Source organism: Anomaloglossus baeobatrachus, chromosome 11 (genome assembly GCF_048569485.1).
Source record: "Anomaloglossus baeobatrachus isolate aAnoBae1 chromosome 11, aAnoBae1.hap1, whole genome shotgun sequence".
NCBI lineage: Eukaryota > Metazoa > Chordata > Amphibia > Anura > Aromobatidae > Anomaloglossus > Anomaloglossus baeobatrachus.
In genome coordinates, this window is record NC_134363.1 from 50,432,364 (window position 1) to 50,459,657 (window position 27,294).

Genomic DNA, 27,294 nt, shown 5'->3' on the forward strand with positions numbered 1-27,294 from the left:
TTGAGTCTTACAGTCTGGAAAATACGGTACACAAAATAGTTGTTTTGCTATGGTGTGCCTTTTGGGGGTGTAATGTCATTAGTTTTTCTTCCAGTCTTTGTGTATGTAATGCATTGTGATTAATAAAATATGAGATTTGTGCATCATTGTCAAATTTCTCTTGGGTCCCGGCCCCTGTGCATTTATTTCCTTTTACTGGGAAGTGCCGGTCCATTTTACATCATGCAAAATTGCATAAAACAAAACTCAGAAACTTTTCTTTTCTCTTTTTGTTTTAATAAAAAAGGACAGGAACATTGAAATTAAGGAAAATACAAGAATGGAAACAAAACGGACGTGGGGAGAGGAGACAACAACAAGCACGTTCATCCGCATCATCAGTCATCAAGAGGTGTCCATGGTTTCTCCTTCTGTAGAAATGAAAGGCAAAAAGCAAAGAAGCATTACAGATATCACTGGTCAGTAATGTGAACACAACGCGGACGACATAAAGCGAGAAAGATCACGTAGGAACTAGAGTCGGAGCAAATCGACTGCAGGATCTGGTTTAATCGGCCGCATCAGACATGGAGCCCGGAGAGCCGCCTTTTAGCTCCAGGCATCCACCGCTCTTCCACTGATTAACCGGCCTGGGGTGAGACATCATCGTTGCGGTATGACTCATGTGACTTTACGCCAGGCCAGCTAATCAAGCGTAGAGAAGCGGATGATGGGAGGTAGGAGGCGTATCTTATCCGTGGTCACATAATACTGATGTGGCCGATGGACCAAGTCCTGCGAATGGATTCACACCAACTCTAGAAGGAACACGAAGTCCAATATGGAGGATTTACTTGAGGTGCACCCGATCTAAGGAACCTTAATACATTAAAACGTGAACTTTGGGCTTAAAGAAAAGTAGTGTATTTGGCTGATTATAAGACACACTTTTCCTCCCAAAAATAATCCGAACGTAGCTTACCGGGAGGTAGCGGAGAGAGGTAGCGGCAAAGCTGCGGGCGCTGTGCTGCGGTTAGTGGGGCACTGGCAGGGGCTATCTTGAAAATGTTGGCGGTGCAAGGTTCAAATAATGGTGCCTGAATTTGGCGCATGCGCAGATTGCGCTCTCGGCTCAAGATCTCATCTGGACACGCGGCACCTCCGGCCCATTGATCTCCCACATTTAAAAGGGACGGTCACTAGGTTTTTGCTCCCGCACCTCAGACCCGCATAATGTAGACAGAGACCCGGATTCCAGCGATGTCTCAATTATTGAGCTGTTTGCAGTCTCCTCTGCTGCATATTTATACAGAGCTCATGTATATGCTGGACTACCTGCAGCACGCAAAGTAGCCCTGTAATGATTTTTGACTGCTGATTAATCAGTGATTTTATCAAAACTACACTAAGCAGCTGAGTAAGGCAGGTTTCACACATCCGACTTTTTGCCGGATCCGGCGCTCTCCTGTACAGATAATACAGTACAATGACAGCGCTGTAACTTCCGGGTCACATGCGCCGGTCACATGACAGCATGTGACCGGCGCTTGTTGCGCTGTCATTGTACTGTATTAACTGTACGGGAGAGCGCCGGATCCGGCAAAACGGCAAAGAGTCGGATGTGTGAAACCGGCCTAAGTGACACATCACTGGAATCAGGATCTCTGCCCCTACATTATGCTGCTCTCAGATTAGGCGGCAAAACCTGGTGACCGATTTCCTTTCATGCATCTATACACTATACAACACACTTACTCATTTCATTGAACATGAAGGCGTCCTGGTATTCTTTCATGTATTGTGTTGATCGAGATTCATCAAGGAACAGTGAGTAAACGCGTTTGATGTCATCCACCTGCACATCATTACCCTGGAAAAACAGCGACATCCAATGACTGCCATATACTAAGAATAGGGATGATCAAATACCTCAAATATTAGGCTTCACGAATATCTGACGAATAGGTCGCCGCTATGCGAATATTCAATGTGCAATGTAAGTCTATGGGAAGCCCAAATAGTTCCGAATAGTTGTTATTCGGGTTCCCCATAGACTTACATTGGGCATCGAATATTCGCGAATAGCGGCAAACTAAATCGGCAACTATTCGCGAAGCCGAATATTTGAGGTATTTGATCATCCCTAACTAAGAACAGTCCACACGTCACCCTCCTAAGCCGGGAGCGTGGAGTGGCACACGTCTCTCCTTCCACATCCAGCGTTAGTATACCGGGTCACATCGTCCCTCTCTGAGGAGGGTACCTGGCTTTTAGGGAAGACCCCAATTCATCAAGCCACATTTGTCTTTTTGGTTAGACCCGGACCACTCTGAGCAAAGGTTGGGTGGGACTGGTCTAAAAACACTAGACGATGCTACATTTTTGTGCAACAACCAATTGCACAAAAATGGAGTAACTTTTCAAAAGGTTTTATGCCAAAAAAAAAAAAAAGAGAGAATTTTGTTTACTTACCGTAAATTCTTTTTCTTATAGTTCCGTAATGGGAGACCCAGACCATGGGTGTATAGCTTCTGCCTCCGGAGGACACACAAAGTACTACACTAAAAAGTGTAGCTCCTCCCTCCTAGCATATACACCCCCTGGATAACCAAATATAGCCAATTTAGTGCAAAAGCTGAAGGAGGATAGCCACCCATAAGTAGAGATAGAGCAAAAAACCGGAAGAACCGGAGCCTCTGTCTACAACAACAGCCGGTAAAAACACACGGAACAAGAAAACTGCCAACAGGCAACAGGGAGGGTGCTGGGTCTCCCATTACGGAACTATAAGAAAAAGAATTTACGGTAAGTAAACAAAATTCTCTTTTTCTTCATCGTTCCTATGGGAGACCCAGACCATGGGACGTTCCAAAGCAGTCCATGGGTGGGAATAAACAGAAAACTGAGAAGTAGGCGAAACCTAACTTCACAAATGGGCGACAGCCGCCTGAAGGATGCGTCTGCCCAAGCTCGCATCTGTCGAAGCATGAGCATGCACTTGGTAGTGCTTCGAAAAGGTATGCAGACTAGACCAAGTGGCAGCCTGACAGACCTGCTGAGCCGTAGCCTGGTGCCGGAAAGCCCAAGAGGCACCGACAGCTCTGGTCGAGTGTGCCTTGATCCCCGGCGGGGGAGGCACCTGAGAACACTGGTAGGCATCGGAAATGGCCGACCTAATCCAACGAGCTAGGGTCGGCTTAGAAGCCGAAAGGCCCTTGCGCCGACCTGAGGTCAGCACAAAAAGAGGTGCACCGCCTAAGAGCAGCGGTGCGAGACACACAGATCCGGAGCGCCCGCACCAGATCCAGAGTATGCAACGCTTTTTCAAAGCGATGAACAGGAGCCGGACAAAAGGAAGGCAGGGAAATATCCTATTTAAGGTGGAAAGGAGATACCACCTTAGGAAGAAAGTCCGGAGTCGGACGGAGAACCACCTTGTCCTGATGAAAAACCAAAAAAGGTGACTCCGAAGAGAGAGCAGCCAAATCAGAGACTCTCCTGAGGGAGGTTATGGCCACTAGAAAGACCACTTTCTGTGAAAGACGAGACAAAGAAACCTCCCTAAGTGGCTCAAAAGGGGGTTTATGCAAGGCCGTGAGGACCAGATTAAGGTCCCAGGGATCCAAAGGCCGCCGGTAAGGCGGAATGATGGGAGATGTGCCCTGCATGAAGGTGCGCACCTGAGCCAGTCGGGCGATACGCCGCTGGAACAATACTGACAGAGCCGAGACCTGACCCTTGAGGGAAGTGAGGGATAGTCCTAGCTGCAGACCGGACTGTAAAAAGGACAGAAGGGTCGGCAGGGAAAAAGGCCAAGGAGCATGGCCGGAAGAGCGACACCAGGATAGGAAGATTCTCCAGGTCCTGTGATATATCTTGGCCGAGGAAGACTTCCGAGCCAGAGTCATAGTGGAGATGACTTCAGGAGGGATACCAGAAGTCGTCAAGATCCAGGACTCAAGAGCCACGCCGTCAATCTGAGAGCCGCAGAATTCTGGCGGAAAAACGGACCTTGTGAGAGAAGGTCTGGACGGTCCGGAAGATGCCACGGCACCTCTACGGACAGGTGGAGCAGGTCTGGGTACCAAGCTCGCCTGGGCCAGTCTGGAGCAATGAGGATGACCCGACGGCCCTCCATTCTGATCTTGCGCAGGACTCTTGCTTATGATTGGAATCAATGCTTATGATTAAGGACTTATCTATATTCCAACTGTCCGAAACGCGTCAAGCCATGATGTTTTCATGGAACCGATGATGTTTTTCTTGGATTTTTAATCATTGAATAAAGTTTCTACACTTTTATATATTTTTCGTTGAATTTATATTTTTGCTATCCTGGAATTGGTGCTGAGTCCCGTCCTACCACCATGTTAGAGCAGGCATCACAATGTGGATATGTGCTCGGTTCAGGCAGTACGAGCTTACATGCAGTGCATATTGAGTGCAGCCTTGCAGCCTTGCTCCTTGTGAGACATGCTGCTGAAGTGGGGGTTCTGAGTAGAATGGCACCCAGAGAGTATATAACTAGGTCCACAACCGGAGGTTGTGGCTTACCCAACCGTTTGTGTGCCCTCCAGATCCCACAGACCGGACCCCCAGAGAGATGCTGCAGGCAGCTCCAATCAGTGTGAGAACGCTGATAAAATGGCGCCGGAGCGAGGAGAGGGGGCGGGGCCTATCTCAAAGAGCGGGATCCGGAGGGCAAAGGAGGTATACAGGGGAGGGAATCTTTCCTCAGAGAGGAGTGTCCCTTCCCTGTGCTGAACAGCCGCTGGGCAGAGCCGCACTGTCCCTCTGCATGATTGGCATGCAGGGGCACTGAAAACGAAAGTAGGCCTCAAACGAAGCCGGGGCCTAAATTTAACAATGCGGCCGGCGCGCAGGCACCATCGGCGCGGTTCTCCGGTGAAAACCAGAGAACCGGCCGGAAAGTCAGCATAGTTACACAGCACACTCTCCCCAACAAGGGACCCCCTGATAACCACGTCTCAGATACTTAGCTTGTGAGACGCAGAGCCAGGTCCCTGAGGGATGAGTGCTCCGTCCGGCAGGATCCAAAAGGGGCTGCGGATGGAGACCGGTCTCCTGCAAGGCAGTGAGAACCGTGCTGGCTCCCACTTCAAGCCAGAGCCCGAGGGGATGGTGAAGGAGCGAGGCATGAAGGGCTCCAGCCCTGAAATCAACCTTAACAGCACCGCCGACACAGTGGGGTGAGAAGGGACATGCCGGGAGTCCAGGCTTGGACCCGCTTTTCTTCAAAAACTTTTCCAAAAATCAAAATCAGATGAGAATGCATGTGTGGATGTGTGCCTCCTGAACACAAAGCATTGAACTGGCTATATTTGGTTATCCAGGGGGTGTATATGCTAGGAGGGAGGAGCTACACTTTTTAGTGTAGTACTTTGTGTGTCCTCCGGAGGCAGAAGCTATACACCCATGGTCTGGGTCTCCCATAAGGAACGATGAAGAAAAAAAAGTTTGATGCACTTTGGCCCCAATGTATCTTCTGCCTCACCTTCCTCTTCCTGCACACCAGGCTGGCCGCTGTGATGAGCTGTATGGAGTATCTCAGCGAGGTCTCCAGGCCGATCCTCGTCAGTACAGTATAGGCGTCTTCACTCATGTCCACATCCTCCTCTTCACACCTGAATTACAACATCTACCATTACGACAGCACTGGTACGTCCTAAGCCATTAAGGTGTAATCACCTGCGGCTGCTGCGGTGAGCTGGAGGTGATTCCTGCACGTCAGCTGATTTGCATAGCAGACATGTGTGCCTCGCAGGTGGATCCGTGATCCACCCGTGCCTGTTAATCCCTTAAATTGCTCTGTCAAAATGTGACAGCGCGATTTAAATCCCCACCGCAGTAAACACGCAGTCATGATGTGAGCACGTGGAGCCGATGGTTGCCATGGTAGCACAGGGTCATATGATGACTCATGTAGCTATCATGACTCACTTCCTGTAACAGCCTGCCGAGTGCTGCCTGTTATAAAAGAGATGAGCATTTCTGGTGATCAGAGCTGTGTAGCTGTGATCAACAGAATTGATTAAGCGATCAGACTGCTAATCCTTATAGTCCCCTAGGGAGACTAGCAAAATAATAAAATAATAAAAAAAAAAAAAAAAAAAAAAAAAAAAAGAAAAATCAAAATCACCCCCCTTTTGCCCGATTGAAAATTAGTGTTAAAAAATACACACTATAAAAATATAAAATCAATTAATCTGACCGGTAAATAACGTAGCGCCCAAAAAAATTCCAAGCGCCAAAATTACGTTTGTTGGTCGCCACATATTTTGCGCAAAATGCAATAACAGGCGATCAAAACGTAGCATCTGTGCAAAAATGGTACCATTAAAAAGGTCATCCAATGACGCAAAAAATAAGCAGTCATTGATCTATAAATCCTGAAAAATGAGACCTATACGGGTCTTGGAAAGTGGAACAAAAAGTGCGCCACTTTTTTTGGACAAACTTCTGAATTTGTTTTTAACCCCTTAGATAAAAGTAAACCTATACATGTTTGGTGTCTTTGAACTCGCACTGACCTGAGGCATCACTCCCACATGTCAGTTTTACCATATAGTGAAGACTGTGAATAAAATATTCCAAAAACAGTAGTACAAACACTTTTCTTTTTGCAATGTTTCCGCACATGGAAATTTTTTTACCCCATTTTCCAGTACACTATGTAGTAAAACTTATTATTTCAATTAAAAGTGCAACTTGTTGCGCAAAAAAACAAGCCCTCTTGTGCCAAGATTGTCGGAAAAATAAAAAAAAAAGTTACAGCTCTTGGAAGAAGGGGAGCAAAAAAACCCCCCAAAAAACAGAAAATCGGCCGGGGAGGGGTGGGGGTTAAGTCTATAGACCTGCTGATGACAGGTTCCCTTTAACTCGCCCTCCTTTGTGAATCTTCGTTCACAGCCCCAGATACCGCAGAATCAGACTCGCCTGATCTTCAGGATCTGTTTTGTTTCCTTCTCATTATATGGTGAAGTGGAGATGATCAGTAACCGGTCCAATAAATCAATAGGGATGCCGTGGGGACTCTGGTAATTTGTGCCTCGGATCCTGATAGAGACAAGAAAAAAAAAAAGTTACAAAATCTGCAATATTGAAAAACTTGATATTTTAATCACTATCCTCTGACAGTCTGCATTTTGCTTTATTTTATTGCTCACTGACACGCCTCATCACCAATTCAGCTCTGCTACATCTCTGTATTGTGGGTAACATACGTGACCGGGTGCAGACGATGCACGAGGGGCTGCCTAGCCAAAATGCTCAGCAGCGAGGTCTCCATGACATAAATAAATCCTCATAACTATCATATACCGTATTTTTCAGACTATAAGGCGCACCCTTGTTTTAGAGGAGGAAAAAAGAGAATTTTGTTTACTTACCGTAAATTCTTTTTCTTATAGCTCCGTATTGGGAGACCCAGACATTGGGTGTATAGCTTCTGCCTCCGGAGGACACACAAAGTACTACACTAAAAAGTGTAGCTCCTCCCTCTGAGCATACACACCCCCTGGAGAACCAGATCTAGCCAGTTTAGTGCAAAAGCTGAAGGAGAATAGCCACCCACAAGTAAAGAGAGCAAGAACCGGAACAACCAGAGCTTCTGTCTATGACAACAGCCGGTGATAACACGCGGAACAAGAAACTGCCAACAGGCAACAGGGAGGGTGCTGGGTCTCCCAATACGGAACTATAAGAAAAAGAATTTACGGTAAGTAAACAAAATTCTCTTTTTCTTTATCGTTCCTATGGGAGACCCAGACATTGGGACGTCTCAAAGCAGTCCATGGGTGGGAATAAACAGAAAAACTAAGAAGTAGGCGGAGCCTAACTTCACAAGTGGGCGACAGCCGCCTGAAGGATGCGTCTGCCCAAGCTCGCATCTGCCGAAGCATGAGCATGTGTTGAGGATAAAGAATTGAGTATCCAAAAATACTTAATTCAGCCATTTCATAGACTCAGTTATATAGTTCAGTAGATGTGAACTAACACATATTTGTGAATGCTTTTGTTTCTTACTAACATGTATATATGTATATTGCATATTCAGTGTATTTTCCTTAGACACAGTATATACCAGCACATGTAATTGTAAAGATGGCTGCTATTTCCTGTTCTACACCCAAGACAGATGGACAAAAGAAATTCCTGGAGCCTGGACTGACCAATCCAAGGAGGATGTGCAGATCTCTCTACGTCATGAAGCCCTGACCTGCGATACTTGATTGGACTAAAACTTTTGTTTACACCCCCTTACTGCTTGGTCTAGAGTTTCTTTCAAACAATAAAAAGTACACTTGGTCAAGAGCCAGTCATGGAGATAGATGTAACTGACTTGCTTTCCAGTTATTTAGTCTCGTGTGCACTCATGACATTTTTAATTAGAAACAGCAGCCGGATAACGAGAGATCCTTTGAGTCTCATCATAATCGTCATTCTGACCTTGACAGTTGGCGCGCCAAGTGTGGGGCCACCGAGAAGAGTGAGTCAGAGCTTCCACTTTCCGGACGTCTGGGGCTACTCCACAAGTATCCAGGTGTTGCTCGATATCGAGGTTTGATCGCCCTCCGTTTCACGGTAAGCATCATATACATTGTGTGTGCTGTTTTACCTGTGGATCGAGAGACACCTGGCGAAAGGGGGTGGTCACTAGTCCGGAGAATGGTAGTGCACCGGAGACCTAACGGTGTGACTGTCGCTCGCCGGTGACCTAGAGAAAAAACCCAGACCCTATAGGTGCTGGCTTTTAGGTCTTTTGTATAGGATCCGGCTGTCTGTATTTCTGGCTGTAAGTAAGGTAGAAATGGGGGGCTTTTTGAGTAGCTGTTGATTTATATATAGGTGTATGGTTAATCAGGCTTGTGATTTCTCTGTTTGGTTCTCGGAGAGTTAATTGTCTGAGCAGACAGCTATAGAAATGGTGGAGAGAAGCCCGGCGTGCCTGCAGTCTGTTACACAAAAAGGAGGGGGGTCAGTCCCTCACTGGCTGCTTACACGGGACAGAGAGCGGGAGTTGTATTACGCGCTGTGCCTGCAGTCTCTTAGACAAAGAAAGCGGGGGGGGGGGGAGAGTTAATCACCCACTGCCTGCATTTCTCCACTAAGAGGAAAGCAAGAAAAAGGTGGGGGGGTCACTCGCTCACGCAGCTACGTTCTTTTGCTAAAGGCCCCGTCACACTAAGCAACATCGCTAGCAACATCGCTGCTAACGAACAACTTTTGTGACGTTGCTAGCGATGTTGCTGTGTGTGACATCCAGCAACAACCTGGCCCCTGCTGTGAGGTCGTTGGTTGTTGCTGAATGTCCTGGGCCATTTTTTAGTTCTTGTTGTCCCGCTGTGAAGCACAGATCGCTGTGTGTGACAGCGAGACAGCAACAACTAAATGTGCAGGCAGCAGGAGCCGGCTTCTGCGGAGGCTGGTAACCAATGTAAACATCGGGTAACCAAGAAGCCCTGTCCTTGGTTACCCGATATTTACCTTTGTTACCAGCCTCCGCCGCTCTCACTGTCAGTGCCGGCTCCTGCTCTGTGCACATGTAGCTGCAGGACACATCGGGTTAATTAACCCGATGTGTACTGTAGCTGTGAAAGCAGGGAGCCAGCGCTAAGCATTGTGCGCTGCTCCCTGCTCTGTGCACATTTAGCTGCAGCACACATCGGGTAATTAACCCGATGTGTGCTGTAACTAGGAGAGCAGGGAGCCAGCGCTCAGTGTGCGCTGCTCCCTGCTCTCTGCACGTGTAGCTGCGTGCACTGGTAACCAAGGTAAATATCGGTTTGGTTACCCGATATTTACCTTAGTTACCAAGCGCAGCATCTTCCACGTGGCGCTGGGGGCTGGTCACTGGTTGCTGGTGAGCTCACCAGCAACTCGTGTAGCGACGCTCCAGCGATCCCTGCCAGGTCAGATTGCTGGTGGGATCACTGGAGCGTCGCAGTGTGACAGCTCACCAGCAACCTCCTAGCAACTTACCAGCGATCCCTATCGTTGTTGGGATCGCTGGTAAGTTGCTTAGTGTGACGGGGCCTTAAGAGGGCAGCAGGGAGGAGAAGGGGGGTTGATAGAGCCCACACAGACGCAGCTGCTGTCTTTGTTCTGTGGAGGAGAAGGGGGGGGTCAGTGTGTGTTGGCCATTGCCCACCGACTGCTTGAGAAAGAGCAGAGATCGAATTACATAGCTACGTCCCTGCTGTCTTTTAGCTGAGAAACAAAGGGGGTGGAGGAGTGAAGAGGCAGACACCGGTGGTCAAAACAGCGCAGCTCTTTGCAGTGAAGAGAAAGGAGGGGTCAGTGGGGTAACATACAGGAGATGGCTGCAGCCTTTGTATAGTAAAGCAAACAGTTGTAATGATTTGAAAGAAAGACAAGTGTTATTTTGGTTTGGATTAGAGAGAAATTAACGGGTTCATGCATTTTTCAGTTTTTTTAAATTGTTTGTTTTTGAACAGAAGTATGAGAACTAGCGATTCCCCTGTGTTGCGGATGACACAGCCACTGTTTGTTAGATATTAGATATTAAATATTAAATATTGAATGTTGGATAGATAATAAACGAGGCGGGAAGGGTTCTGTTAACTTAAAGTGGAATTAGCGTATTCCCCTGCGGTTCAGGCGCAAGTCACTGTTTGCATAGCAGAAGAGACGGGAAAGGATTTCATTTTAGTTAAGGTAAAAGTGTCGGAATTAGCGTATTCCCCTGCGTATTAAACGTGAGCCACTGTTATGAGGGGGTAGGTCGTCATAACGAGGCGGGAAAGAATTCCGGTTGGAGCCGGCCGGTCCAATTAGAGCACTTTGTATACACTCTGTTCAAGAGATAAATATGTTGTTTTTAGTAGGAGCTGAGAACGCTGTCGCCCTAGTTACAAAAAACGGAAAAAATATAAAAGATTGCAAAAAGTTGTGTAAAATCGTTGAACTACCACTAGATGGCAGGCTGCAACCCATGTATTGAAGTTCAGATTAATCTCCAGTGAGAGTATCCTGGAGAACAAAGACCTCATTCACTGTCTGTTGCTGTTTGTAGAATCACTAAATGTTTTTCTCTAGCTGTGCCTCATGGTTTTCCTTTAGAAGTCATTATATCTAGTGCTAATCAAATCTCTCCTTTGTATGCTGGAATGCAAATTTACAGGCACTAAAAGTATCCCTGGTTTACTACGTAGTTACAGCCACTCCCAGTACACCCAGAGAGTCACAACATGGATGCTACACCCGGAAGTCAGGTGCCTGGAACTTCCTGTGGCAGCCGTCTTGCTACACCCACTGATGGCAGTACACCTCATAAGCCACACCCCTCGCAATGGCTCTTTGTCTAAGACTCTCCACCCATCCCCGGTGGGAGGTGTTCTCTGGTATAAATGACTAACACATTTGAATAAGTATAAATTGTATATTTGTTTACTCAGCTATCCAATACATGCAAGTCAAAGATAAGTAAGTGAAATTTTTTTTTACTGAATTGATAAAGTCAGAGATAAGAATGGAATGTGTCTTTCCCCAATAGTGACGTAAGTTTGGTTTAACCCTTGGAGTTCAGGATTTCCCATTTTTAGTTTACTGCTTATACCGGAATAGGGAATATTAGATTTCATGGGATGTGCGATATAATTTGTGTTGTTTTGTTTTTAATGGCGATTTATTTGAACAATATATTTTTATTTTGTGACTATCATCTTTTCTGTTTTTACGATTATTTCTAAACAATTCATATATTTTTGCAGGTTAGTCGCCCAGTCACAGCTGTCATTTCATCATGTATCAGTTGTTTCTACTATGAAAGGTTTTTCTTTTCTTTATGCATACAGTGTTTATTGTAAGGTTTTAAAATTTCCCAGTAATGTATATTGTTGTGAGATATACGTTATTTTCAGTGTTTGTTCTTTTTAAGTTTTAGTATGTAGCTAATTTATTACCTGCTGTTTTATTTTTTTCTTTTAGGGAATACCAGTATAAAAACGCTGAATTTTGCCATATTGGTAAATAAACAATTAAACAAGGGGGGAATAAGGTATTTATTATATTCTCCAGTTTCTTCGAGGGTGCAGTAGGCATATTAGATAGGTTTTGAAGCTGACCTTTTTCCCACAGGCTATGTTTATTAGATTACTATGAGGTATATCTGTTAACTGAAATAGGAAAGTCTTGTCTTATATGTTTGTTTGTTTATTTATTTAGTATTCTCAGTGATGTGAAGTATAGATGACCACTAACTGTATTATGATCAGAGATAAAGTTATAAGAATGATCTAATGTATATTTTTTAGTTTTTGTTTTTATAGATGAAACCAGATGGTGGTCGATTCTGCACTGGATATGCTGCTGTTTACACCACATGAGGTAGTCTAAATTCGACCACTCCCTCCAATCCTATTGATACAGGAGACAGTGATGCATTAATGCCTCTCTTGATGGGTAGAACAGGAGTGGGTAAGAATCTTTAGAGGTGTATGTAGGTTGTAGATTTTTTCCTGTTGTCAAATGAATTAGGTATGCCGAAAAGAAAGTCTAGATCTGTGCTGATTGATTCGGATGGAGATCCTCGCACAGGTGCAGCTGACCAAGAAGCAGGTAACGGGCCTAGAGTTGAGAGTCTTTCACCAATACCGACCATGCCTTGGTGACACCGGTCACGTTAGTGACTTCTGTCACTCCTTGTGTTCTTAAATCCCTACAGGAACAAGCGATACAACAAGGAATGGAGTGTCACATGCAGGGAGCCAGCTGACTGAGGAAGGTCTGTGGACAAAGGGTGGTAAGCTTTCTCTGCCATGAGAGCTCTTCTTAATGATGGCCCAGGTAACGTTTGTGAAAGACAATGGTCAGTATGTGCTTTGGTGATACCGGGTTCAGTACCCAGGTGGGCAGATTCACCCAGTCTTGTGAGACAAGTGCCTAGAACGAAGTGAGAAAAAACTGTAAAGAGTCCGTAGAAACACCCTGCACCTACTCTACCCATTCTTAGAGACTGCAAACTGATTATAGATGTATATCATGAGCATGTTGTATGCAAGTCTGTGCGTGTTGTGTAAATTTCTCTCCAGGTTTGGTCAGAGGCATTCCAGTACAGAAAACGATATTGTTGAGAAGCACATGAAGGTGGTATGTAAAAAAATGTGTTTACAATAAGTGTATATTTTATAGAAAAGTGGAAACTAGTAAATCGTGTATAAAATGTATATGGTTTTCTTTTTGCAATAAGCAGGTCTTTATGTAAGATGTTTTTTTGGTTTAGCATAGACATGTATATTTTTATATAATTGACTGAATAGTGTGATAATCAGGTGTATTCTCCAATTCCAGATCTTAAATCAGAGCTATTAGCATATGGTCTCCAGTCAGGAGACTGATTGATCCTAAACGACAAGCGAGAAAGAGCCATGAGTCAACACTAGATGAGCCGATCCAACCACAGAAACATCTATGGATCCACACCTCGCATTGCAAAAGGGTCGATCAACCAGAGCTGCACTGAGCGTTCTGCTCATACTTATCCTTTTCAGAAAACCCTGTACAGTCTTAGACCAGCATTGCCAGAACAGTTAGAAGAGAGGACTTAGAGAACCTTGAGACATGGGAAAGTCCAACTACAAAGGGTGAGGACTCGCCTAGGAGTCCTTGGTCTCAAACCGGTGAAGAAAACCCCTTTCCCCTTTCCGACCATGTTTCAACGTTCAGTTAGGCAGGTTTTTCAACAGATCTTTCTACCTCTCTTCCTAAGGGAACACAGTACCCTTAGAATTTAGAAATGGCAGAAGTCTTTAGGGGGGACTGTTGAGGATAAAGAATTGAGTATCCAAAAATACTTAATTCAGCCATTTCATAGACTCAGTTATATAGTTCAGTAGATGTGAACTAACACATATTTGTGAATGCTTTTGTTTCTTACCAACATGTATATATGTATATTGCATATTCAGTGTATTTTCCTTAGACACAGTATATACCAACACATGTAATTGTAAAGATGGCTGCTATTTCCTGTTCTACACCCAAGACAGATGGACAAAAGAAATTCCTGGAGCCTGGACTGACCAATCCAAGGAGGATGTGCAGATCTCTCTACGTCATGAAGCCCTGACCTGCAATACTTGATTGGACTAAAACTTTTGTTTACACCCCCTTACTGCTTGGTCTAGAGTTTCTTTCAAACAATAAAAAGTACACTTGGTCAAGAGCCAGTCATGGAGATAGATGTAACTGACTTGCTGTCCAGTTATTTAGTCTCGTGTGCACTCATGACATTTTTAATTAGAAACAGCAGCCGGATATCGAGAGATCCTTTGAGTCTCATCATCATCGTCATTCTGACCGTGACACATGCACTTGGTAGTGCTTTGAAAAGGTATGCAGGCTAGTCCAAGTGGCAGCCTGACAGACTTGCTGAGCCGTAGCCTGCTGCCTGAAAGCCCAAGAGGCACCGACAGCTCTGGTCGAGTGTGCCTTGATCCCCGGCGGGAGAGGCACCTGAGAACACTGGTAGGCATCCGAAATGGTTGACCTAATCCAACGGGCTAAGGTCGGCTTAGAAGCCGAGAGGCCCTTACGCCGACCTGTGGTTAGCACAAAAAGAGAGGTGCACTGCCTAAGAGCAGCGGTGCGAGACACATAGATCCGGAGCGCCCGCACCAGATCCAGAGTATGCAACGCTTTTTCAAAGCGATGAACAGGAGCCGGACAAAAAGGAAGGTACGGTAATGTCCTGGTTAAGGTGGAAAGGAGAAACCACCTTAGGGAGAAAGTCCGGAGTCGGACGGAGAACCACCTTGTCTTGATGAAAAACCAAAAAAGGTGACTCCGAAGAGAGCGCAGCTAAATCAGAGACTCTCATGAGGTAAGTTATGGCCACTAGAAAGACCACTTTCTGTGAAAGACGAAACAAAGAAACCTCCCTAAGAGGCTCAAAGGGGGGTTTCTGCAAAACCGTGAGAACCAAATTGAGGTCCCAGGGATCCAAGGGCCGCCGGTAAGGCGGGATGATGTGAGACGCACCTTGCATGAAGGTGCGGACCTGAGCCAGCCGGGCGAGACGCCGCTGGAACAGAACTGACAAAGCTGAGACTTGTCCCTTGAGAGAGTTGAGGGACAGTCCAAGTTGCAGACCGGACTGTAGAAAAGACAGAAGGGTCGGCAAGGAAAAAGGCCAAGGAGAATGCCCGGAAGAGCGACACCAGGACAGGAAAATCTTCCAAGTCCTGTGATAGATCTTGGCAGAGGAAGACTTACGGGCCCGAGTCATAGTGGAGATGACTTCAGGAGGGATACCAGAAGTCGTCAAGATCCAGGACTCAAGAGCCACGCCGTCAATCTGAGAGCCGCAGAATTCTGGCGGAAAAACGGACCTTGTGAGAGAAGGTCTGGACGGTCCGGAAGATGCCACGGCACCTCTACGGACAGATGGAGCAGGTCTGGATACCAAGCTCGCCTGGGCCAGTCCAGGGCAATGAGGATGACTTGACGGCCCTCCATTCTGATCTTGCGCAGGACTCTGGGCAAGAGAGCTAGAGGGGGAAACACGTAGGACAGACGAAACTGGGACCAATCTTGAACCAGAGCGTCCGCTGCAAAAACCTGAGGATCGTGGGAGCGAGCCACGTAAACCGGAACCTTGTTGTTGTGACGGGATGCCATTAGGTCCACTTCCGGAGTGCCCCACTTGCGGCAGATTGACAAACACTGCCGGATGCAGGGACCACTCGCCGCTGTCTACGGTTTGACTGTACAAAGCTGTGGAAAAAGAAGCGCAAATAGGGTATTACCCCAATAATATGGGGTGAGGAAGGGGGAGTGAATACTCACCAGATGGAGTTGTGCAAGTCACAACCCCTTTAATCGCATGTAATGTATTGATCCAGGCTGCAGCCACCCGATGGCAGATAACAGAGAATAATAGAGATAGGTGATAATGCCGCGCCACAGATCACTTCTGGAACCGTAAGATTAACGTATCTTTATTGGCATAGGTCTACATGTTTCAGGAGCTCCGCTCCCTTCCTCAGGACCGTGAAGAACCAAGAGACATCAAATCTAAAATGGTGTCTACTGACATACATTAAATAGCCCCATTGACGTCATAAGGACCATCCCTCATGAAAAAAAAACGAGCGGGAAGAACACGTTGCATTAAAACCATGACATCATATAAACATTTGCATATACAAATTAATGAACACTGTGTGCAAAAACATATGAGAAGCATGAACCAAATCTACTGGCAAAAAACATGTGAACAAATGATTAAAACATCTGCAAACATTTGCAGATCCAGAATATATGTACAAAAAATGTATTAAGAGATCGAGCATACCTGGGGATTTTTTGCTCGATCTCTTAATACATTTTTTGTACATATATTCTGGATCTGCAAATGTTTGCAGATGTTTTAATCATTTGTTCACATGTTTTTTGCCAGTAGATTTGGTTCATGCTTCTCATATGTTTTTGCACACAGTGTTCATTAATTTGTATATGCAAATGTTTATATGATGTCATGGTTTTAATGCAACGTGTTCTTCCCGCTCGTTTTTTTTTCATGAGGGATGGTCCTTATGACGTCAATGGGGCTATTTAATGTATGTCAGTAGACACCATTTTAGATTTGATGTCTCTTGGTTCTTCACGGTCCTGAGGAAGGGAGCGGAGCTCCTGAAACGCGTAGACCTATGCCAATAAAGATACGTTAATCTTACGGTTCCAGAAGTGATCTGTGGCGCGGCATTATCACCTATCTCTATTATTCTCTGTTGTCTACGGTTTGACGGCTGAGATAATCTGCTTCCCAGTTTTCCACGCCTGGGATGTGGACTGCGGATATGGTGGACTTCGAGTCCTCCGTCCATTGAAGGATGCGTTGAACCTCCAACATTGCCAGGCGGCTGCGTGTCCCGCCTTGGTGATTGATGTAGGCAACCGCTGTCGCGTTGTCTGACTGGACTCGGATGTGCTTGCCCGCCAACAAAGACAGCTCTGGTTTCCAGCACATTGATCGAGAGGGCTGACTCGGACGGAGTCCAAGTGCCCTGTGCTCGGTGGTGGAGACATACCGCTCCCCAGCCGGATAGACTGGCATCCGTGGTGAGGATCACCCAGGACGGGGCCAGGAAGGAGCGCCCCTGAGACAGAGAGAGGGGCCGAAGCCACCACTGAAGAGAGCTCCTGGTCTGTGGCGACAGAGCCACTAGCCTGTGTAAGGAGGAAGGCCGCTTGTCCCAACAGCGGAGAATGTCCAGCTGCAGTGGACGCAGATGGAACTGGGCAAAGGGAACAGCCTCCATTGACGCCACCATCTTACCCAGCACCTGCATCAGGTGCCTGATGGAATAACGGTGGGGCCTCAGCAGAGAGCGCACCGCCAGTTGGAGGGACTGCTGTTTTACTAAGGGCAGCTTCACAAGTGCCGACAGAGTTTCGAACTGCATCCCTAGGTACGTGAGCCTCTGGGTCGGAGTCAGAGTGGATTTGGGCAGATTGACAAGCCACCCGAATTGGGCTAGAGTGGCAAGAGTGAGCGAGACACTCCGCTGACAGTCTGCGCTGGATGAAGCCTTGACAAGAAGGTCGTCCAGGTAAGGAATCACTGCTAACCCCTGGATGTGCAGAACCGCAACCACTGCTGCCATGACCTTGGTGAATACCCGAGGGGCTTTGGCTAACCCGAAGGGGAGAGCCACGAATTGGAAATGTTCCTCTTCGATTGCAAAACATAGCCAACGCTGGTGTGAAACTGCAATTGGCACATTTAGATAGGCATCTCTGATGTCGATGGATGCCAGGAAATCCCCTTGGGTCATTGAGGCAATGACTGACCGCAGAGACTCCATGCGAAAAATGCCGCACCTGAACATGCTTGTTGAGAAGCTTGAGATCCAGGATGGGCCGGAAGGAACAGTCCTTTTTGGGGACTAGGAAGAGATTTGAGTAGAAACCTCTGAACCGTTCCCGGGCGGGAACCGGTACAATTACTCCGTTGGCCTGCAAGGATGCCACGGCCTGTGAGAAGGCGGCGGCCTTGGAGCAGGGGGGAGTTGACAGAAAAAAATCTGTTTGGCGGGCTGGAAGAGAATTCTATCCTGTAGCCGTGGGAGATGATATCCCGCACCCACTGATCGGAGACGTGTTGAAACCACACGTCGCCAAAGTGGGAGAGCCTGCCACCGACTAAGGACGTTGCTGGCGCGGACAGATAGTCAAGAGGAGGCTGCCTTAGTGGCAGCAGCTCCTGCGGTCTTCTGTGGACGCGCTTTTGTGCGCCAGCTGGATTTTTGGTCCTTGGCTGAGTTAGTGGACGAGGCCGAGGGCTTAGAGGACGACCAGTTGGAGGAACGAGAGGAATGAAACCTCGACTGATTCCTACCCTGGACAGGTTTCCTGGGTTTGGTTTGTGGCATGGAAGTACTCTTCCCGCCAGTAGCTTCCTTAATAATTTCATCCAGCTGTTCACCGAACAGCCTGGACCCAGCAAAAGGGAGTCCAGCAAGGAACTTCTTCGAGGAAGCATCTGCCTTCCACTCTCGAAGCCACAGGATCCTGCGGATAGCGAGGGAATTAGCCGAAGCCACCGCAGTGCGGTGAGAAGCTTCCAGCATGGCAGACATGGCTTAGGATGAAAAAGCTGAAGCTTGGGAAGTTAAGGAAACCATTGCAGGCATAGATTCCCTGGCGAGGGAATGCATCTCCTCTAGAGAAGCAGAGATGGCTTTGAGAGCCCACACTGCTGCAAAAGTCGGGGAGAACGAGGCCCCTGCCGCCTCATATACAGATTTGGCCAGAAGGTCGACCTGGCGGTCAGTGGAATCCTTAAGAGAGGTGTCATCAGCCACTGACACAACGGTCCGGGCTGATAGCCTAGACACCGGAGGATCTACCTTTGGTGAATGAGCCCACTCCTTGACCACCTCAGGTGGAAATGGAAACCGATCATCAGAACCATGCTTTGGGAAGCGTTTGTCAGGACAGGCCCTAGGCTTGGACACAGCGGCCTGAAAACTGGAGTGGTTAAAAGAAGGGAATTTTGTTTACTTACCGTAAATTCCTTTTCTTCTAGCTCCTATTGGGAGACCCAGACAATTGGGTGTATAGCTTCTGCCTCCGGAGGCCACACAAAGTATTACACTTTAAAAAGTGTAACCCCTCCCCTCTGCCTATACACCCTCCCGTGCATCACGGGCCCATCAGTTTTGGTGCCAAAGCAGGAAGGAGGAAACTTATAAATTGGTCTAAGGTAAATTCAATCCGAAGGATGTTCGGAGAACTGAAACCATGAACCAAAAGAACAATTCAACATGAACAACATGTGTACACAAAAGAACAAACAGCCCGAAGGGAACAGGGGCGGGTGCTGGGTCTCCCAATAGGAGCTAGAAGAAAAGGAATTTACGGTAAGTAAAACAAAATTCCCTTCTTTGTCGCTCCATTGGGAGACCCAGACAATTGGGACGTCCAAAAGCAGTCCCTGGGTGGGTAAAAGAATACCCTGATAAAAAGAGCCGAAAACGGCCCCCTCTTACAGGTGGGCAACCGCCGCCTGAAGGACTCGCCTACCTAGGCTGGCATCTGCCGAAGCATAGGCATGCACCTGATAATGTTTCGTGAAAGTGTGCAGACTCGACCAGGTAGCCGCCTGACACACCTGCTGAGCCGTAGCCTGGTGCCGCAATGCCCAGGATGCACCTACGGCTCTGGTAGAATGGGCTTTCAGCCCTGAAGGAATCGGAAGCCCAGAAGAACGGTAGGCTTCAAGAATCGGTTCCTTGATCCACCGAGCCAAGGTTGACTTGGAAGCCTGCGACCCCTTACGCTGGCCAGCGACCAGGACAAAGAGCGCATCAGAACGGCGCAGGGGCGCCGTGCGAGAAATGTAGAGCCGGAGTGCTCTCACCAGATCTAACAAGTGCAAATCCTTTTCACATTGGTGAACTGGATGAGGGCAAAAAGAAGGTAAGGAGATATCCTGATTGAGATGAAAAGGGGACACCACCTTAGGGAGAAATTCCGGGACCGGACGCAGAACCACCTTATCCTGGTGAAACACCAGGAAGGGGGCTTTGCATGACAGCGCTGCTAGCTCAGACACTCTCCGAAGTGATGTGACTGCCACTAGGAAGGCCACCTTCTGCGAAAGGCGTGATAGAGACACATCCCGCATCGGCTCGAAAGGTGGTTTATGAAGAGCCGTTAGCACCCTGTTAAGATCCCAGGGTTCCAGCGGACGCTTGTAAGGTGGGACTATGTGGCAAACTCCCTGCAGGAACGTGCGGACCTGCGGAAGCCTGGCTAGACGCTTTTGAAAAAAAACACGGAAAGCGCCGATACTTGTCCCTTGAGAGAGCCGAGAGACAAACCCTTGTCCATTCCGGATTGAAGGAAAGAAAGAAAAGTGGGTAAGGCAAACGGCCAGGGGGTAAAACCCTGATCAGCGCACCAGGATAAGAAGATCCTCCAAGCCCTGTGATAGATCTTGGCGGACGTTGGTTTCCTGGCCTGTCTCATGGTGGCAATGACATCTTGAGATAACCCTGAGGACGCTAGGAGCCAGGACTCAATGGCCACACAGTCAGGTTGAGGGCCGCAGAATTCAGATGGAAAAATGGCCCTTGAGACAGCAAGTCTGGTCGGTCTGGGAGTGCCCACGGTTGACCCACCGTGAGGTGCCACAGATCTGGGTACCACGACCTCCTCGGCCAGTCTGGAGCGACGAGGATGGCGCGGCGGCAGTCGGACCTGATCTTGCGTAACACTCTGGGCAGCAGTGCCAGAGGAGGAAATACATAAGGCAGTCGAAACTGTGACCAATCCCCAACTAATGCGTCCGCCGCCAGAGCTCTGTGATCTTGAGACCGTGCCATGAATGCCGGGACTTTGTTGTTGTGCCGAGACGCCATGAGGTCGACGTCCGGCGTTCCCCAGCGGCAACAGATCTCTTGAAACACGTCCGGGTGAAGAGACCATTCCCCTGCGTCCATGCCCTGGCGACTGAGAAAGTCTGCTTCCCAGTTTTCTACGCCCGGGATGTGAACTGCGGAGATGGTGGAGGCTGTGGCTTCCGCCCACAGCAGAATCCGCCGGACTTCTTGGAAGGCTTGACGACTGCGTGTGCCGCCCTGGTGGTTGATGTACGCGACCGCCGTGGCGTTGTCCGACTGTATTCGGATCTGCCTGCCCTCCAGCCACCGCTGGAACGCCTTTAGGGCTAGATACACTGCCCTTATCTCCAGAACATTGATCTGAAGGGAGGACTCTGTCGGAGTCCAGGTTCCCTGAGCCCTGTGGTGGAGGAAGACAGCTCCCCACCCTGACAGACTCGCGTCCGTCGTGACCACAGCCCAGGATGGGGGCAGGAAGGATTTTCCCTTCGACAAAGACGTGGGAAGAAGCCACCACTGAAGAGAGGTTTTGGCTGCCAGTGAAAGAGAGACGTTCCTGTCTAGGGACGTCGACCTCCTGTCCCATTTGAGGAGAATGTCCCATTGAAGTGGACGCAGATGAAACTGCGCAAAGGGAACTGCCTCCATTGCTGCCACCATCTTCCCTAGGAAGTGCATGAGGCGCCTCAAGGGGTGTGACTGGGCCCGAAGGAGAGAGTGCACCCCTGTCTGCAGCGAACGCTGTTTGTCCAGCGGAAGCTTCACTATCGCTGAGAGAGTATGAAACTCCATCCCGAGGTAAGTCAGTGATTGGGTCGGTGTCAATTTTGACTTTGGGAAATTGATGATCCACCCGAACCTCTGGAGAGTCTCCAGAGCAATGGTCAGGCTGTGTTGACATACCACCCGGGAGGGTGCCTTGACTAGAAGATCGTCTAAGTAAGGGATCACCGAGTGGCCCTGAGAGTGTAGGACCGCCACCACTGCTGCCATGACCTTGGTGAAGACCCGTGGGGCTGTCGCCAGGCCGAAAGGCAGTGCCACGAACTGAAGGTGTTCGTCCCCGATGGCGAAACGCAGGAAGCGTTGATGCTCTGGTGCAATCGGCACATGGAGATAAGCATCCCTGATGTCGATTGATGCTAGGAAGTCTCCTTGGGACATCGAGGCGATGACAGAGCGGAGAGATTCCATCCGGAACCGTCTGGTTCTCACGTGTCTGTTGAGCAGTTTGAGGTCCAGAACGGGACGGAATGATCCGTCCTTTTTTGGCACCACGAACAAGTTGGAGTAAAAACCGCGACCACGTTCTTGAAGGGGAACGGGGATCACAACTCCTTCTGCCTTCAGAGTGTTTACCGCCTGAAAAAGTGCATCGGCTCGCTCGGGGGGCGGAGATGTCCTGAAGAAACGAGTCGGAGGACGAGAACTGAGCTCTATCCTGTAACCGTGAGACAGAATGTCTCTCACCCATCGGTCTTGGACATGTGGCCACCAGGCGACGCAAAAGCGGGAGAGCCTGCCACCGACCGAGGATGCGGTTTGGGGAGGCCGAAAGTCATGAGGAGGCCGCCTTGGGGGCGGCTCCTCCGGCGGTCTTTTTAGGACGTGACTTAGACCGCCATGCAGAAGAGTTCCTCTGGCCCTTCTCTGACCTGTTGGACGTGGAGGAACGGGACCTGGCTGAGGGCCGAAAGGACCGAAACCTGGGTTGTATCTTTCGCTGCTGAGGTCTGTTTGGTTTGGACTGGGGTAAGGACGAGTCCTTTCCCTTGGATTGTTTAATAATTTCGTCCAATTGCTCGCCAAACAAACGGTCGCCGGAAAATGGCAAACCGGTTAAGAACTTCTTGGAAGCAGAGTCTGCCTTCCATTCGCGTAGCCACATGGCCCTGCGGACTGCCACCGAATTGGCGGATGCTACCGCTGTACGGCTCGCAGAGTCCAGGACGGCGTTCATGGCGTAGGACGAAAAAGCCGACGCCTGAGAAGTCAAAGACATAACCTGCGGAGTAGAGGTACGTGTGACCGCATTAATCTCAGACAGACAAGCTGAGATAGCTTGGAGTGCCCACACGGCTGCGAATGCCGGAGCAAAAGACGCGCCTATGGCTTCATAGATGGATTTCATCAGGAGCTCTATTTGCCTGTCGGTGGCATCCTTGAGCGATGAGCCATCTGCCACTGATACTACGGATCTAGCCGCCAGTCTAGAGACTGGAGGATCCACCTTGGGACACTGAGCCCAACCCTTAACTACGTCAGGGGGGAAGGGGTAACGTGTGTCATTAAGGCGCTTAGTAAAGCGCTTGTCCGGAAATGCTCGGTGCTTCTGGACAGCATCTCTGAAGTTAGAGTGGTCGAAAAACGCACTCCGTGTACGTTTGGGAAACCTAAACTGGTGTTTCTCCTGCTGTGAAGCCGACTCCTCTATAGGTGGAGTTGGAGGAGAAAGTTCTAGCACCTGGTTGATGGACGCTGTAAGGTCATTTACTATGGCGTCCCCTTCAGGTGTATCAAGATTGAGAGCAACGTCAGGGTCAGAGCCCTGAGCTGCGACCTCCGCTTCATCCTCCAGAGAGTCCTCATGCTGAGACCCTGAGCAGCGTGATGAAGGCGAGGAAGGTTCCCAGTGAGCCCGCTTAGGCGGTCTGGGACTGCGGTCCGTGTCGGAGTCCTCCCCGTGGGACCTAGGTGTCACCCCAGGAGCACTTTGCTGCGCCGACCGAAGGGGGCCTGGGGGTGATGAACTGCCCTGGGCCTGTGATACCTGTCTGGACTGCAAGGCTTCTAGTATCTTAGCAGACCATCTGTCCATAGACGGAGCCATGGATTGTGAAAGCGACTCAGAGTTTCTCAGCCAAAACTGCAAACTCTGTCCCTGCCACCTGGACAGTGGAAGCCGGTGGTTCTACCTGAGCCGAGGGTCCCACCAGTGCCTGAGGCTCCGGCTGAGTGAGTGCCACAGGGGTCGAGCATTGCACACAATGAGGGTAGGTGGAACCTGCAGGTAACATAGCCGCACAAGAGGTACAGGTTGCAAAATAAGCCTGTGCCTTGGCACCCTTGCTCTTTGCGGACGACATGCTGTTGTCTCCTCTTAGAGTAATCAGTGAGGGTATATAGCCAAAGGCAAATAATGCGGCCGAACAGAAAATGTATACTATACTATAATATATATATATAAAGCGGTTGTGTGACCACCAGATTCCCTGCCTGGGCCTCCCAGAGCTGTAGAGCTCGTTCTGAATTCCTCCACCGGCAGAAGTGATTATAACAATGGCTGCCAGCGTTCTCAGAGGAGGAGGGAGCCGTGGGCGTGACTGAATCTGGTGCCCCTCAGTGCTCAGTGAGGGGGGAGGAGGATACCTAAGTATGCTCCAGCCCTCACTGCCGACGTCCAGTCGACCGTCCCACCCTTACCCCTGACTGGCAGGCCCGGGGGCGGGAGTTATGGTACTAGGCCGCAGAAGCCGGGGACTAAATTTAATAACGCGGCCGGCAAACAGGCGCGGTCGGCCCGGCGTCACAAAAAACACAGCAGCCGCTGCAGCGTCTGTTACACAGGCGCTCCATGCGCCGTCCCCAAGGGGACACAGAGTACCTCTTAGAAGCAGGGCCTGTCCCTGATGATACCCAGTCTCCTGTTCGTCAGATTCCCCCAGGGGCTGCGGAGGGAGCCCGGTCCCAGTGCATGGTGGCCGGTTAGGATCCCACTTCTCCCAGAGCCTCTAAGGGATGGGAAAGGAAAACGGCATGTGGCTCCAGCCTTTGTACCCGCAATGGGTACCTCAACCTTAACAGCACCGCCGACATTAGTGGGGTGAGAAGGGAGCATGCCGGGGGCCCTGTTATGGGCCCTCTTTTCTTCCATCCGATAAAATCAGCAGCTACTGCTGACTAAATGTGGAGCTTGCGTGAATGTGTGCCTCCTTCAACACAAAGCATAAAACTGATGGGCCTGTGATGCACGGGAGGGTGTATAGGCAGAGGGGAGGGGTTACACTTTTTAAAGTGTAATACTTTGTGTGGCCTCCGGAGGCAGAAGCTATACACCCAATTGTCTGGGTCTCCCAATGGAGCGACAAAGAAAACACACTCTGTGTCCTTTTAGGCGAGGTAAACTGGTGCTTTTCTGCCAGAGAGGGTTGCTCCTCTGATACTGGCGGATTGAAATCCAGTACAGAATTAATGGACGCAATCAAATCACTAACATCTGAGTCACTTTCGGACAGATCAATGGGGCACATGGAGTTAGCCTCCGAGCCCCCAGTAAAGGCATCCTCCTCATCCTGCGAGTCAGCGTCCGAAACAGAGCCGCGGGACGAGGAAGGAGAGGGAGCCCTGCGACTCCTTTTAGGAGGACTGGGTCTGGGACCAGATGATGAATCCTCTGTGAGCTCCGCTGAGAGAGCCCTAGCAGCAGAGGCACCCTGTGAAGGGGGCTGATGCATGCTCAGCAGAGTCCGGGACAACTGTCCCATGGAGTCGGCAAAAGACTGGGAGATTGACCTAGAGAAGGATTCTACCCAAGCCGGGGGTTCAGCCACAGGAGCCGGAGAGACCACTGGGGGTGCGATTCCAGGCTGAGGCATCGTCAGGTTAGAGCAGGCATCACAATGTGGATAGGTGCTCGGTTCAGACAGTAGGAGCTTACATGCAGTGCATACTGAAAACAGCTTTGCAGCCTTGCTGCTGAAGTGGGGGCTCTGCCAGAATGACCCCCAGAGAGTATATACAGAAGGTCCACAACTGGAGGTTGTGGCTTACCAGACCGCTGGAGCGGTTTGTGTGCCCTCCAGATCCCAAAGCCCGGACCCCAAACACTTCAGCAGAGATGCTGCAGCCAGAGCTGATCGCAGGGAAGAACGCTGAGAAAATGGCGCCGGAGCGAAGAGAGGGGGCGGGACCAGCTCTGAGAGTGGGATCTGGAGGGCCATAGAGACCTACAGGGGAGGAGACAGATACTCAGTGAGGAGTGTCCCTCCCCTGTGCAGAACGGCCGCTGGGCGGAGCCGCATTGTCCCTCTGCATGAATGACATGCGAGGGCAGTGAAACCGAAAGTAGGCCTCCGGCGAAGCCGGGGGCCTAAATTTGAGCGGTGCGGCCGACGTGCAGGCACCATCGGCGCGGTTCTCAGGCGACAGCCAGAGAACCCGCCGGAAATGTCACAAAAATCACTCAGCACACTCTCCCACAACAATAAAGTACAAGGGACCCCCATATATAAACGTCTCAGGTACTTAGCTTGCTGAGACGCATGGTTCCAAGTCCCTGGGGGCGAGTGCTCCGGTCCAGCAGGATCCTGAAGGGCTGCGGATGGAGACCGGTCTCCTGCCAAGCATGGAGAACCGTGCTGGCTCCCACTTCAAGCCAGAGCCCAAAGGGATGGTGAAGGAGCACGGCATGTAAGGCTCCAGCCTTGCAATCAACCTTAACAGCACCGCCGACACAGTGGGGTGAGAAGGGACATGCCGGGGGTCCAAGCTTGGACCCGCTTTTCTTCAAACTCTTTCCAAAAATGAAAAATCAGATGAGAATGCATGTGTGGATGTATGCCTCCTGAACACAAAGCGATAAACTGGCTAGATCTGGTTCTCCAGGGGGTGTATAAGCTCAGAGGGAGGAGCTACACTTTTTAGTGTAGTACTTTGTGTGTCCTCCGGAGGCAGAAGCTATACACCCAATGTCTGGGTCTCCCATAGGAACGATAAAGACATAAAATTTTAAGCAAAAAATGTGGCCATGACACACTTATGGGGTGAAGATCTGCTGCTGACACTTATGGGGTAATGTCCCCAAATTCTCTACTAAGATACCCCATCCTGGTAATGATCCTCCTGCCTCGTATATGATCCCCATCCTAATATATTTATTTATTTATTTATATATTATATATATATATATATATATATATATATATATATATATATATATATATATATATATATATATATATATATATATATTATACATATATACATACATATATACATACATATATACATACACACACACACACATATATACATACACACATATATATATATATACTATATACACACCCCCATCCTGGTATATATTCCCATCCTGCTAATATACCGCCATCATGGTGTATATTCCCCTCCTGCTATATACCGCCATTGTGGTATAGCCCCCATCCTGCTACATAGCACCATCCTGGTATATGACCTTATCCTGAAATATACTGCCATCCTGCTATATACCCCCATCCATCCTGCTATATTCCCCCATCCTGCTATATGGCCTGTATCCTGTGGCACACAAAAAAAAAACCCAACAAACTTTTATACTTTCCTCGCTCCATGCAGCATCGCTCCTCCACCTGTCAGTGACGGCAGCAGCGCCGCTGGAGTGTGGCGCTGTCACCGTTCCCCTGCAGCATAGCTCGTCCTCCTGTCT

General features: G+C 48.9%; 1 protein-coding gene across 1 annotated transcript in view; it reads right to left on the minus strand.

The window, feature by feature from the left end:
- Window positions 1–254: 254 nt before the first annotated feature.
- Window positions 255–27,294, minus strand: part of RUVBL2 (RuvB like AAA ATPase 2) — a 103,852-nt gene continuing 76,812 nt past the window's right edge. The window contains exons 12-15 of the mRNA XM_075327153.1: window positions 6,937–7,056; window positions 5,495–5,624; window positions 1,735–1,849; window positions 255–410 (exon numbers count right to left, since the gene is read on the minus strand). Of these exons, the coding sequence (XP_075183268.1) occupies window positions 385–410; window positions 1,735–1,849; window positions 5,495–5,624; window positions 6,937–7,056 (391 nt within the window). The 3' untranslated portion in view covers window positions 255–384. The remainder of the gene's footprint in view (window positions 411–1,734; window positions 1,850–5,494; window positions 5,625–6,936; window positions 7,057–27,294) is intronic.